General features: G+C 35.8%; 1 protein-coding gene across 5 annotated transcripts in view; it reads right to left on the bottom strand.

Annotated features, from left to right (window-relative positions):
- CNKSR2 (connector enhancer of kinase suppressor of Ras 2) overlaps positions 1–12,693 on the bottom strand; it is a 296,479-nt gene that overhangs the window by 39,195 nt on the left and 244,591 nt on the right. For all 5 annotated transcript variants that reach the window (XM_074391385.1, XM_074391386.1, XM_074391387.1 and 2 more), the window contains 3 exons: positions 11,319–11,386; positions 6,132–6,232; positions 3,338–3,932 (listed from right to left, as the gene is read on the bottom strand). In XM_074391385.1, the coding sequence (XP_074247486.1) occupies positions 3,338–3,932; positions 6,132–6,232; positions 11,319–11,386 (764 nt within the window). The remainder of the gene's footprint in view (positions 1–3,337; positions 3,933–6,131; positions 6,233–11,318; positions 11,387–12,693) is intronic.

Below are 12,693 nucleotides of genomic sequence, written 5' to 3'. Positions count from 1 at the left end.
GACTAAAATGAGTTCACCCTAAGAAAATCACAGTATGACTCAGTTAAATAATTGAATTTCAAAATAAGGCAAAAGGTAGTTCAACCCTGAGAACACAAATTGAAGTCTGTTCTAAGGAAGGCTAAATATACGCTTCATAAGCAGGGCCAAATTCCACATGCATAAGGAAAATGAAAAACAGCTAAGGCATGGATTTAGGTATATCTTGCTTCTTAGATTGCTCTGTAAGCTCATAAACACTATAGAACATTTATCGTAATATAAGGTAAGGTAAAATATAAACGATTAGAAAGAGGTTTGATTGATGACATAATTCTTCACCATTAAAGCATATGACAGACTATATTTTCATGTTTTCTTCCATTATTTCTTTTGCCCACTTGCCTTATACTTTCTATTTTTAATTTCTTCATAAACTGAGAAAAATGTTTAGAACCAGACATTAAACTTATTTCCTTTGCAGTTCTGTATTTGATTACTACAAATTCACTTCAGGAGGTCAAACTGAATGCTGGCCTGGAGCAGGACAGTTAGTAAAACACTGCTGTTAGACTTTGATTTTTACAAGCACAGGTTGCCTGTTGAACTGTGTGGCAGCACAGTGAGCACTCTGTGTTAGAGGACATGTACAGGAGGCTAAGGCTGATGTAATGGCCACAGCTTTGTTCCTGTGTATAATTTTTGCTCTGTTGACATAACATCAAACAGCTTGATTTGAACAAGCAGCCTGAGTACGTACTCCTAATGGTCAATCCAAGAAAGCTATGAACATGACATCCCATAACTAGACCTTAAAGATTATTTTGAAAACACTGTTTTTTAAAGCTGATATTTCCTAAATAAGATGTTAATCAAATTGCACACACCTAAATATTAGAAATAGCAATGCAGAAAACCACCATTAGAACAAACATACATTTCATTGAATAATAAGCATCTTCAGGCAAGTATGAAATGCACTATTCTGTTATGAACAGTTTGAAGAACACTGACAAATCAAGTGGTAAGATTTATGGAAAAATACCCAGAAAGAAATGGGGCCTGGAAGATAGGGCAAGGCCACCTTCAGTGAAGCAGATCTGACTGAAATAGCATGAAATGTCCCACAATATTGAACCATAAAGACAAAGAGTACAATACCAAATTTACTGACACACTTACTAGGTCTGTTCTGTCTTATAACATTCTACAGAGTCCATTGAAAAAGATGGAAAGTACTGAATAACTACCCACTTAACTCATCTGAAATGTGAAGAAAGAAACCCAACCAACTTAGGAGTGCATCTATTTGGCTAAAAAATCCAATCTACTGAACAACAAAAAAGGGACTCTAGAAAAAAAAAAAAAAAAGAAAGCTATCTAACTAGAAGTGCTCTGTGGACTACTGGAAACCTGAAGAATGAGTAAGCATGGTGCCATATTTTCCCTTGATGTCTTAGGACACACTTGCTCCTTTCTAGTGTTCCCTTATACAATGACCAGGATGAACTGTTAAGTGCCCAGCTTATTCAAAACAAGACAACATTTGTGACTTAACCTGTAGGAATGACAAAATGTTTTCTGAACAGAATTCTCTATTTCAGAGGGCTGTGCCTAATTTCAACACAGTTTATCTTAAAATGGCTGAGATAAAGTGCTTTATCCAACATGTTTGTAAAAGAATAAATAAGCCTGACATACTTAGTCACAGCATTGGTGTAGCAGCTGAATGACAGTTGAAATGAAGCTTCTATCTTCAGTTAAATTTTAGAATTTATTAATTTTGGTAAGCTTTAAAATATTCAACATTATTATTATGCTTGCCAGAACTCCTACAGAGGCCTAACATGGCTCCCAAATATCTCTTCCATAACAATCTTCCATAAACTCTGATAGATGTGAATGTTGAAAGGGCTTGGCAAGTAATGAATGGTAATTACTTTTCCTATACTAACAGCATACCTTTTATAATGTTTCTCATGGAGATTATGGCTAAAATATACTTCACATGGAAACTTCCCCAGCATATGAATTTTATTACAAGCAATTCTTATATTTTGTTGGTAGAAGAGATAATATTAAATAATGCAATGAAGATCCATACCATAAGGAAGGTCCACTGTATTTTCTTGTCAATAATTTCCAAAGAGACTATCATTTTAAATGAGCCAAGCTTGACATGGACATGGGGCTCCTGACCTGTTGGTAACCTGTGAACTTTGAGATATTTTTTCCAGTTGTGATGAAGAACTTACACTAATATATCCTGTAATTAAAGTCCCATATATTTATAAAATGGGCTGAAGGTTACATTCTGCTTTCATCTTTTAAAAAGAGAAGTTATTGCCTTAGGGGTACCAAACAAGTAACTGATTTCATCACCACTGGCTCAGGTTATATCTGGACTAATTGGCCCACACTGCATTTTGAATAAAGAGATGTGAACAGTTTTATACTCTTTCTTCTATATATTTTGTTTTGTGCATTTTATATTCAGACTTATAGCCAAACCTAGATTTTCTTTCTTACCAAAATAACTAAGTTGTAGCCTTTCCCTTAAACCAGCTTGGATTTCTGGACTGATGTCTCATATTAGTAATAAATAGATGCTTGGTATGGCATGTTGAATAAAGAACTTAATAACTAGTGAAGATACTCTTAATGTCAACAAGGCAGAGGGTTACTTCATTGACTTGTCTCTTAAGAGTTGATTCACACAAAATGAGCTTTGCAATCAACATACATACCAAGAAAGTAGATGGATGCTTTTGGAAAACTGGTTTCTAGAAACAAGTTCAGCTATTTCGAGTAGAAAGAAATGCTATGTGGAATCTCTCCTTGGAAAAATTATCTTTTGGATTTTTTCTTTAAATGTTCTGACAATAAAAAGGGAAAATAAATATGTATATGTTTAGACATGAGTGAGTGAGTGTGTGTATGTGTGTCCATGTATTCAACCAAGGCTCTGCTAACAACCTGCCTGAAACATTTATAGTTTCTTAACCCAACTCAGGAGACAACCACTGTGGGCCAATCAGATGGTGCATGCCAGTGAGAATAAAGTGGGTAAGAGAATGAAGAAAAAAAACCCACCATTAACCTTAAAAGGCAAATGGATAGTTGGAGAAAAAAATTATTTGCTCCAGCTGTGGGTATCTTGGGATATAAGCTTCATTACTCATCATGTTTTCCCAAGTTACTGAAGTTCTGAAAGTAGGACACCAAGAGAGACCTAATTTACTGTATAGCCATCCATTATTTTAAGAAAAAAGGGAAGCAAAATTCTACTTTCTTCAAATAAGAAGAAAAGATTAGGCCTTTGTGTACACAAGCTAAGAATCTCCAGAAACATACTTACTTTTTTCTCCTATGTTTTCCCCTGCTGCCTCCCCTTCCTCCTCCTCCTCATCCTCCTCCTCCTCCTCCTCCTCCTCCTCCTCCTCCTCCTCCTCCTCATCCTCCTCTTCCTCCACCTCTGGGGGTTGCACGTCATCCTGTGGGTCACAGGCACTAACTGGAGCATTCAGGCAGCAATGGTTGAACCCGCTATCTCGAGGCAGAGTAAAACTTCGAGGCTTGCCCCCATTTCCATTTAGCACTTGCATCCTCTCACTCTCAGCTAACGGGTATGGCCCATAGTGATCCTGCAGGTGGCACTTCTGAGTTGGCAGGGTGGACTGCCGCCTGTGCTCTGGGGAGATGGCCGCAGAGTCAGAGAAGACAGAATCCTCCAGAGGCAAAGTCTGAAGATAGTGTAAGCCTGAACTTGTCAGTGGCGTCTCAATTAAATCCTGCCAGGAGCGGCGCTGACTGGCTGTCTTGCGAATGGGAGACACTGCACTGCTCCCAGTTACTTCCTGGCGAAACTCCTCATGAGAAGACTGAGACTGAGAAGTCTCCGTGGAGGAAAGTCGGCTATGTTTTGCTTCCACATAAGGACTGGCACAACTCATCTGTAGAAAGGAGCCCCTGATCAGTCTCTGACAAAATAAAAGACCACTTCTATTTCAAGGAACACATTTGGTTTCCACCAGGTAATATTTAAGTAGATGAACTCTTAGGTAGTCAATTTAATGACTAGACAAATTTGCAGACATCTCAAAGTTAGTCCCCAGCTTATATTGTAAGAGACAGAGACATGAATGTATTGAAATGCGGCTATACCAAGCTCTTGTGAAAAATCTTACATACTAATGCAAAATTTTACAACAATGAAAGTATAAGAAAATGTTAGTGCTTTCATAAGAAATATTCAGCCACTACAAAAATCTCAGTTTAAAACCTCTACATATTTTGAGATCCTGAAGAAGTACTGTTCCTGGATTCATATTCCTGATTTCATATAGCTTGGAGTTGGAGATGAGAGAGTCTTTTGAATATGAGAACATGTTGCCTATAAACAGACAGAACCCTTCCTTATCTTTATAGGTGAATTTCTGCTCCTATGGGTGCCAGATAAAAACTGTCTGATGATTTTACTTTCCATGGGTTTAAAAATGTTAGGCAGGATGAGATTATACCTTGCTGAGGATTACCATTAGCTTTGGGCACAGATACTGCAGGGCACATAAATATAAGTGAAAATGGAATATTTTTATCCCTGGAATTTAAAGTTTGGGACTATATGTTATAGCACAAAGTACAACCAGAAAAAGGACTGGCATCAAGTGAACACTGTAAAATAGTTGCAGGCACCTCTACTGCCACAAGCCTTGCTCTAGCTCTGGGGACTAACAAACACAGCAGCCCAGGCCAAGCCTGATTTGTGAAATGTGATCATCACAAACCAGGCTGAGGTGGCAGCCAGGACACGCCTGACTGAGGTGAAGGTGTATGTCATTCCTCCTGGTAAAGGAGGAGAAGTTACTTGTCATCCTCTGTGGGTAGTCAGTTACCTTCCCATATGTTAATAATAATATGAATACTTTTCTTCTTGAAATTCACAAATTTCCATGTTTAAGGAGCTGTTCAGTGAAGATGTTCTTTCTTATCCTTCCTCTTTTATAGATATTTTAAATAAATTATTCAGATCCTGATGTTTTAGAAAAAGAGGGAAAATATAAATTATCACCCTGGAGTAATACTGAGATGGAATTAGGTTGGCTATTGTTGTCACTGAAATCTAGCTTCTACTTCCTATGTGGAAGACTTAGTCCCAAGATAGGCAGAATTGATTGTGACGGTAATGTGACCATGGAATATTATTATTATTATTTTTACACATAGTATCACTCTGTCGCCCAGGCTGGAGTGCAGTGGCATACTCTTGTCTCACTGCAACCTCCACCTCCTGAGTTCAAGTGATTCTTGTGCCTCAGCCTCCCGAGTAGCTGGGATTACAGGTGCCTGCCACCATACCTGGCTAATTTTTGTATTTTTAGTAGAGATAGGGTTTCACCATGTTGGTCAGACTCTCGAACTCCTAACCTCAAGTGATCCACCTGCCTTGGCCTCCCAAAGTGCTGGGATTAGAGACGTGAGCTACTGTGCCCAGCCTGACTATGGAATATTATTGTCTAAACTGGAACACTACTGAGACACCCTTGGTAATTCTGATGGGAAAGGGAAATAAAGTGGGATAGTTCCAAGTAAACCAACTGTTTACCCTATTGAAAGATCAAAGTACAGTCTAGACACACAGTAATTTACAGAGATTTGTCTGACACACCATATAAACATATACATTAAACCAGATCCCACAGCTGCTGAGAAAGCTACCTTCAAATCATCCCCAATATAGAGAGAGTATTAATTTTTATAAGTTGATTCTAAAGGACATAGGAATAAATTTTATTAATGTGGAATAGACAAGGTCATTTTATATATCCTTTTCTAAGAAAAGGATATATAAAATGACCTTGTCTATTGTTGTTGATTATCTCCATGAGGGCTACCTTAACACAAGTAGTATATTTTGTTAATAAAACCGACAACATACTTACTCTGCCTGGAATCTGTAGTGACTGTTTTTCCTGCTTAAATATTCTTTGTATGCTTAAAACAATTTCCTTACTGATTTTAGACTCTCAGTTTTCTTTTCCCCTAAGAAACCTAAAGTTTGATATGCAATCTACTACATATGTTTTTAACACAGAAAAGGATGTTTCAGGTCACAGAAGCTGGTGGAAGTAATATTCTTGTTGCTAACTTACCGAGGGAGGTCGTGGGTATGTATCGTATGGGGGTGGAGGGCTATCTTGTTTTGGCGTTGAAGGAGTATCTGCTTCTTCCTTGTCACTTTCACTCCAGTAATCTGAAAAATTCATAGACATGGATACATCAACATTCTACTAAATGTTTCTAGTCATATTTTCATGAACATGAATTAGCATTTAAGAAAAGGAAATTTAAATTCTATCCCTACATCATTTCCCAGGCACTACCTTACCCCTGGTCTACCAACTTTTATTTTCAGTTGAGTTTTGAGGAGAAAGTAAGTATATCATCACCTAATTTTAACTTCCTTTTAAAGCAAGCAGTTACATGCAGCCATAATTTTAGAAAGTTAAGAAAAACATATTGCATAAGCCCAATCAGGTTTAGGGTACCTCAGATTTCAGATCCAATTATTCTGAAGCTTCAATTAATTAATGATATCATATGATGCCTCTTAAAAGTGTATCATTTTATCCTAAAGATACTCAAAGAAAAGCAATACATACATTGCTGTAGATCTCTACAGATATAAACAGCTCTAAAAATAATGCTCTCAATTCTCTTCTCTGGCTTCAGTTCAGTGATTATCTAACAATCACTGTTTCCAGACTCATGCTGACATGAATCTCTATAACACCATACTCCCACCTCTCCTTGGAAACACATGGCAAACTCTGGTTCTTGCCAAATACAAAAGGGCAAATCTGCTGATGTGGGCTGCAAGTTCCAAACTTCCAGAACTACTTAAAAGGGTAGTAAATGTAAGCAGCTAGGCAAAGTGACTTAGCAGACCTCAGGCAGGAGGGACGGGAAAGAACTCTAAGAGGTTAAGTTCAGATTATATGTCAAATGCAGCAAAAGGGCCAATAATTGGAATCTGTTCCATTAATATCCCAACTACCCTGTAACTCCTGGGTTTATTCTTTATATGATTTACAAGAAAAAAACCTGAAGTATTATCCATCAATTTCAGATTATAAGAGAAAACATATTAAAACAAAAGTCTCATTATTCCTATGAAAATTTAAATCCCAAAAGAACCATCGTAAGGCTTAACTAATATTCAGATTTAGGTGAACAATCATGGCACGTATATTTACAGGAAACCCTCTCCACCCATGAATTCCCATATTGTAATATATTTATATGGTTTCCCTGCAGTGTGATTAATATTACTGATAATTACAGCTAACATACATTAAGAAATTACTATATGTCAAATAGAAAGTAATAGAGCTGGGATTTGAACTAAGAAACTGCCATATCCTAAAGCTCTGGTGACTAAGTTGCTGGGACTCTTTTGTAAAAGGATAGCAGGAGAATTTGATGTGAAGTATATTGATGATTATTTTATCACCGTATTTCTTCCTGCATATATCTATGGCTGTTGTGAACATAAATTCTTGAGCAACAGAAGTTGGAAATAAAATACATTTTCAATTATGTTCTAGGCCTCAAAATACAAAGACTCTGCAAATTCTGTTGCTGTTTTAATTATTCCCTTTGAGTAAAATATAAGCAAAGACTAGTTAATCTTAATTTGATATCTGTTTTTTTCCATTGGTTCATGCCAGTGATAGCCAGTATACCAAGTCTTCCCTCAAATGAGTTGGCACAGTTGCCCAGAAATGGACTGAGCAAATGCTGGTGGAAAACACATTAACTATATAGTCAGACAGGTGTAGGTTCAAAACTTACCATCTTGGCGCTTTTGTGGTGGTTATTTAACCTCTCTGAGTCTGTTTTGTTATCTGTAAAAGGGCTCTAATAATAACCGCCTTTCAGAGTTGTGTGTGTGTGTGGGAACTAAATAAGGTAACACGCTTTTAAGTGCCTTGTATCTAGCTAGCACTCAATAAATATTAGAACCCCTTATCTTCTTGGGTGTATTTGTAGTAGCATGCCAAGAAAGTGTGACCCAGATCACATAGGCTATAAATGCCTGGTATTCATCTTTTTAGACATAAAGTTTTTCTTGTAGCAAGGCCCAGCAATAAAAAGTAAAATCTGAAGCCCTGGGGCCTGGGTTGGGCAGCTTTGTGAGAGCTTGAAATACTACTGGGAAATCACTCTGTAGGTAAATGGAACAAGCAAACCATCCCTGCGAAGCAAAGATTATGCTGCCGGTATTCTTCCCACTATTTCCAGGAACTATAGCACCTGTGCACCTTTCCACTATTTCCAGAAACTGTGGCACCTGTACAGACATTTGCACTGATAACTTCAAGGTGTTAATACCTCAAGTGGTCCTTATTAGCACACTGAGAAGGAGATGATCACGATTTTATCAAGGGTTCCATAGCTGTTACTATAAGTGACAAATTTTGGGAGGCTCCTTCTCTACTTTTTCCTTCCAGTTAAATTAGGAAGAATTTTAATTCCACTGTTTGATGGAATTCTTGGTTTATTAAAAAGCATTGTCGATCCAAAGTTTTCTTGGGTTGCTTAAGAAAAGGCTGAAATACTACTTTGCAAATTAATTTTGTTTTCTTACACTAAGCTGTGTGTCTTTGACAGAGCAATGACAGAGAAGAGGATACATAGAAATATTAATTAGGCTCTTTTGGGTTTGTGTGGAAAATTAGAGACACACTGTCGCTTAGAGGATGAAAACTAGTCTGATTTTTATTCTAATGGTAAATTTATTTGTTTTTGTTTTAGTTCTCTATATAGTACAAATTAAATGGATACTTTTAATGTCCCTTGCAATGATACACAATTTTATAAGCAATCATGAAAAAACTGCCATCACTAGAAGAGAAAAATTTCTACTTTATTTTCTCTTGCTGATACAAAAGGATAATTGGAAAAAAATGACTTTTCATGTAGAACTGTCAAAGAAATACAATATATTTCATTCATTTTTTGTGTGATTAAGTCTTTAAAAAGACCTTATATGTGATTGAAAATAATGTCATGGATGTCTGTCTTGAAGCTGGAAAAAAATATAAAAATGATCAGCAGACAATTAGACAAATTGTTATCTTGGCTGAATTTAGTGTAATCCTGTTTTCTGTAAGTACAACAATGGACACTGAAAGAGAACCCCACATCTTTTATACTTCTGTAACCAAAGATAGCAATTCACTAAATTTTTATTTAAATCAATCAAAGAGTCACTTCTAAGCTGTACTGGTTATTTAGATGGAAACAGTATCTGGCAGCTATGTCCTTGCATCTGGAGAAACATTCTCAATCCTTAAAGAGCTATATTTTGTATTAAGCTTAACTTCATTACTTAGAATGGTACTCAAGATATAACTCTACAGAATTGTGGAGTAGATATGTGCATCTACTAGTTTTCTACATGGAACACCATGCAACCTAATCATGCAGAAGGTAGGAAGTCTAATATGTTTCTGACCTATGCTAAAGTGCCTGAGGAACATGCATCCTATGTGGAAATCAAAATTATTTCAGAGATTCTGGTTGTATTGCATTAGCAAGATTCTTGTTCTATTAAAGTGTAACTACTAGCTTCTGCCTATGATTTTCTACTTACATGATAGACCAGTACATCATGAATCTACAGACCTAATACTTTTTGGAACCCGTATGTCCAATATAACTATATAACTTATCAGATATTTCATCCATAATAAAATTTGGCTATATAATACCAAGTAAAAGGAAATTCACTAAAATCAAGACCAAGCTCAGGTTCATAGTAATGCAAAGTAATACAATACAGAAGTTAAGCTTAAGATCCAAGCTTCCTTATATTTATACAAATTGATTCAAAGATTCATTTTCCTATCAGTACAATGTCCACACTTCTAATTCTTGTGTCTTTAACAAATCAGAAAAAAAAATCTATAAGCACTTTAAAAGAACTGTTTTATTCCTTTTAAAGAAATTTGAAAAGGAAGACTAATTTTTTTTTTTAGTACTCTTGCCAATAATTTAGGCCTATGCAACATATAGTCTCTACTGTATAGCCTGCAAAGCCCAAAATATTATTAGGTTCTTTACAGAAAAAATTTACTAATCCTTACCTAAACATTTGCTGACATACTGGTTTTGGGATCAGGTTGTCTTCTTTAGATTTTTAAAAACTTTAGTTTTCAGATGTTTTTAAAAAAGAGTTGGCTGAAGGCTGGGCATGAGGGCTCATGCCTGCAATCCCAGCACTTTAGGAGATGGGTAGATTGCTTGAGCCCCGGGGTTTGGGACCAGCATAGGCAACATGACAAAAACCCATCTCTATGAAAAACAACAAGTAAAAACAAAAGCCAAAATTAGTCAGGTGTGGTGGTGTGAGCCTGTGATCCCAGCTACTCAGGAGGCTGAGGTGGGAGGATCGTTGAACCTGGGAGGTGGAGGTTGCAGTGAGCCAAGATCATGGCACTGCACTTCAGGCTGGCCATTGGAGTGAGACCCTATCTCAAAACAAAACAAAAAACAAACAAACAAAAAAGACTTGGCTGAGATTTTACTCTAAGTCTAAAAGAAAACAGAAGGCTTTTAGAATCTTGACATCAATAAACTGGTTAAGATCAGTTTATTGTGAAGAGACAACTATGAATAGGTTTGTGTTTATGTGTGTGTCAATTTATGGATTATTTTAACGGATAATTTCAAAAACCTATTTATGCTTCCAAGGGATGTACGACAAACACCCTTTGGGAAATGTGAACCACCTCAGAATGATGACCATAGCTTTTGTTCTTAAGATTTCAATTCTACATAATAACATTGTGTTTCATAAATCTGAGGTCGATACCAAGGCAAATTCCAAAAGATCATAGAATTACATAGTAACAGAGCTGAAGAACATAACCAAATGAGAAAATTTATGAAAGAAAATATCATTCATCTCATTTATTTGCATAAAAGGCCACTTAAATGTCTACAAAACTGCTAAATAGTAAAAATTGCTCACTGCTAAGGATCTGGACTTGGTTCAATCAGACTTTTTCCATTTTTAAGATTTTTGTTTCTTCATAGGAAAAAGATAGGAGGAGGGGGTAACGAATAGGAGAGAACTCCACATTAGCTGCTCCAAAAATTTGAGCGTTCAGTCCCTATCTATTCAAGTTGTTAATCCTCACTTAAGTGCCCAGAAGAGAAATAACCACAAATTGGTGTATGCATTTTCTCTTAAGTGATAGTAATGAATCTCTATATAGGATTACTGCAGGAAAAAAGTATAACATAATTCTTTTTAAAAAGTATTCCTTTACCTTGTTCTTGCTTAATCCTCTCTCTTTCTGCATAACCTGCAGTCAGCATATTAATTCTGTTAAGCCACCTGAAAAAAACAAATATAATCAATAACATTGTAACCTAACTTCTTATACTTTACTTCCTAGAAACATACATTTTAAAATGTCTAAGAATATATGGAATAATCCTACATATAAGATGTGTTCTTTGCAAGTACTGATGCATGGAACCTTTAATGAGATTCAATTTGCCATAGTACAAATTTCTCCCATACCAAAGATTCTATTTCAATAGAAAAGTCTTGGGCAAAGTTGTTAATATCTGTAACATAAAGAGTTTGGAGTTGACCAAAGCCATGTTAATTCTATTGTTCCAAATGTAGAAGTACTCCAAATACTTCTGCTGTTGTTTCTTCAGAACAAATGCTCCTTTAGAGATACTTAAACAGTATCAGGTTTAATTTATCCTGATGAGGAAAAAAAGTTATGGACCTTGCCCGTCAAAATAATAGTTTTATTGTGAAATAATAGTTTTGATTAAGCTTGTTTAACAATCTAACAGAAAATACATCTTGGAGTACTTCAGATACTTGTCTCTAAATACAAGAGTATGGGGTTTTCCAAAGACACAATGAACATATACAATTTTAACATCTGTTTAGATCTTGAAAATGTATTTTTATGAACAATAGTAAGTTAAAAATAAATCTCAATTCTTTCCTCTTTCTGTAGTGCTGTTATTGCCAATGTAGGGACTGCCTAAAGCAAAGCACAGTTTTAACGTCTTTCTTTTGTCCCACCAGGGCTCTCCTTGTGTTAATTATTTTTTTTTTCATCTAAAAATCTTTTTATTTATACTTGCCTTGAAGGTTTTTTTTTTTTAATTTATTTATTTTACTTTAGGTGCATACTATATCTGGTATTTCTCCCCATGTTATCCCTCAGATGATCAAATCACATGTCTTAAACAACATGAAAATTTCCCTTTGGTCAATCCTGAGCCATAATCCATATAGCTTCCCAAATCAGAAACTGAGGAAAAAACTACCTTTCAAGCTAGCTTGAATATGTCCAGAATCACTAGTATGGCTAATGTCATTAAGTTGTGGAATAATCTGATCTAGATATATTTTTAAGAAAAATTTGTGGTTGAGAATGTTTTCTCCTAAGATCTTTATCTTCCCTGTCAAGTGGAAGATCACATTGTTTGAAATGACTCTCATATTTCATCATTTATGTCAAGTGGTGTTAACTGTGCATCAAATACTTAGAATATCTTGAAAAGTGAGTAAAGTTGTGTCTCTAATACACAAAATTGCATCTATGGAAACTTAAGCTTTAATTGTAAGAAGAGGTCAATTAAAGCCTAACTTTATTTTAGCAAAACCTACAA

The sequence above is a fragment of the Saimiri boliviensis genome, chromosome X (assembly GCF_048565385.1).
Source record: "Saimiri boliviensis isolate mSaiBol1 chromosome X, mSaiBol1.pri, whole genome shotgun sequence".
Lineage (NCBI taxonomy): Eukaryota > Metazoa > Chordata > Mammalia > Primates > Cebidae > Saimiri > Saimiri boliviensis.
The sequence above is the reverse complement of the archived record's forward strand: the minus strand, read 5'-3'. Positions and strand labels throughout refer to the sequence as shown.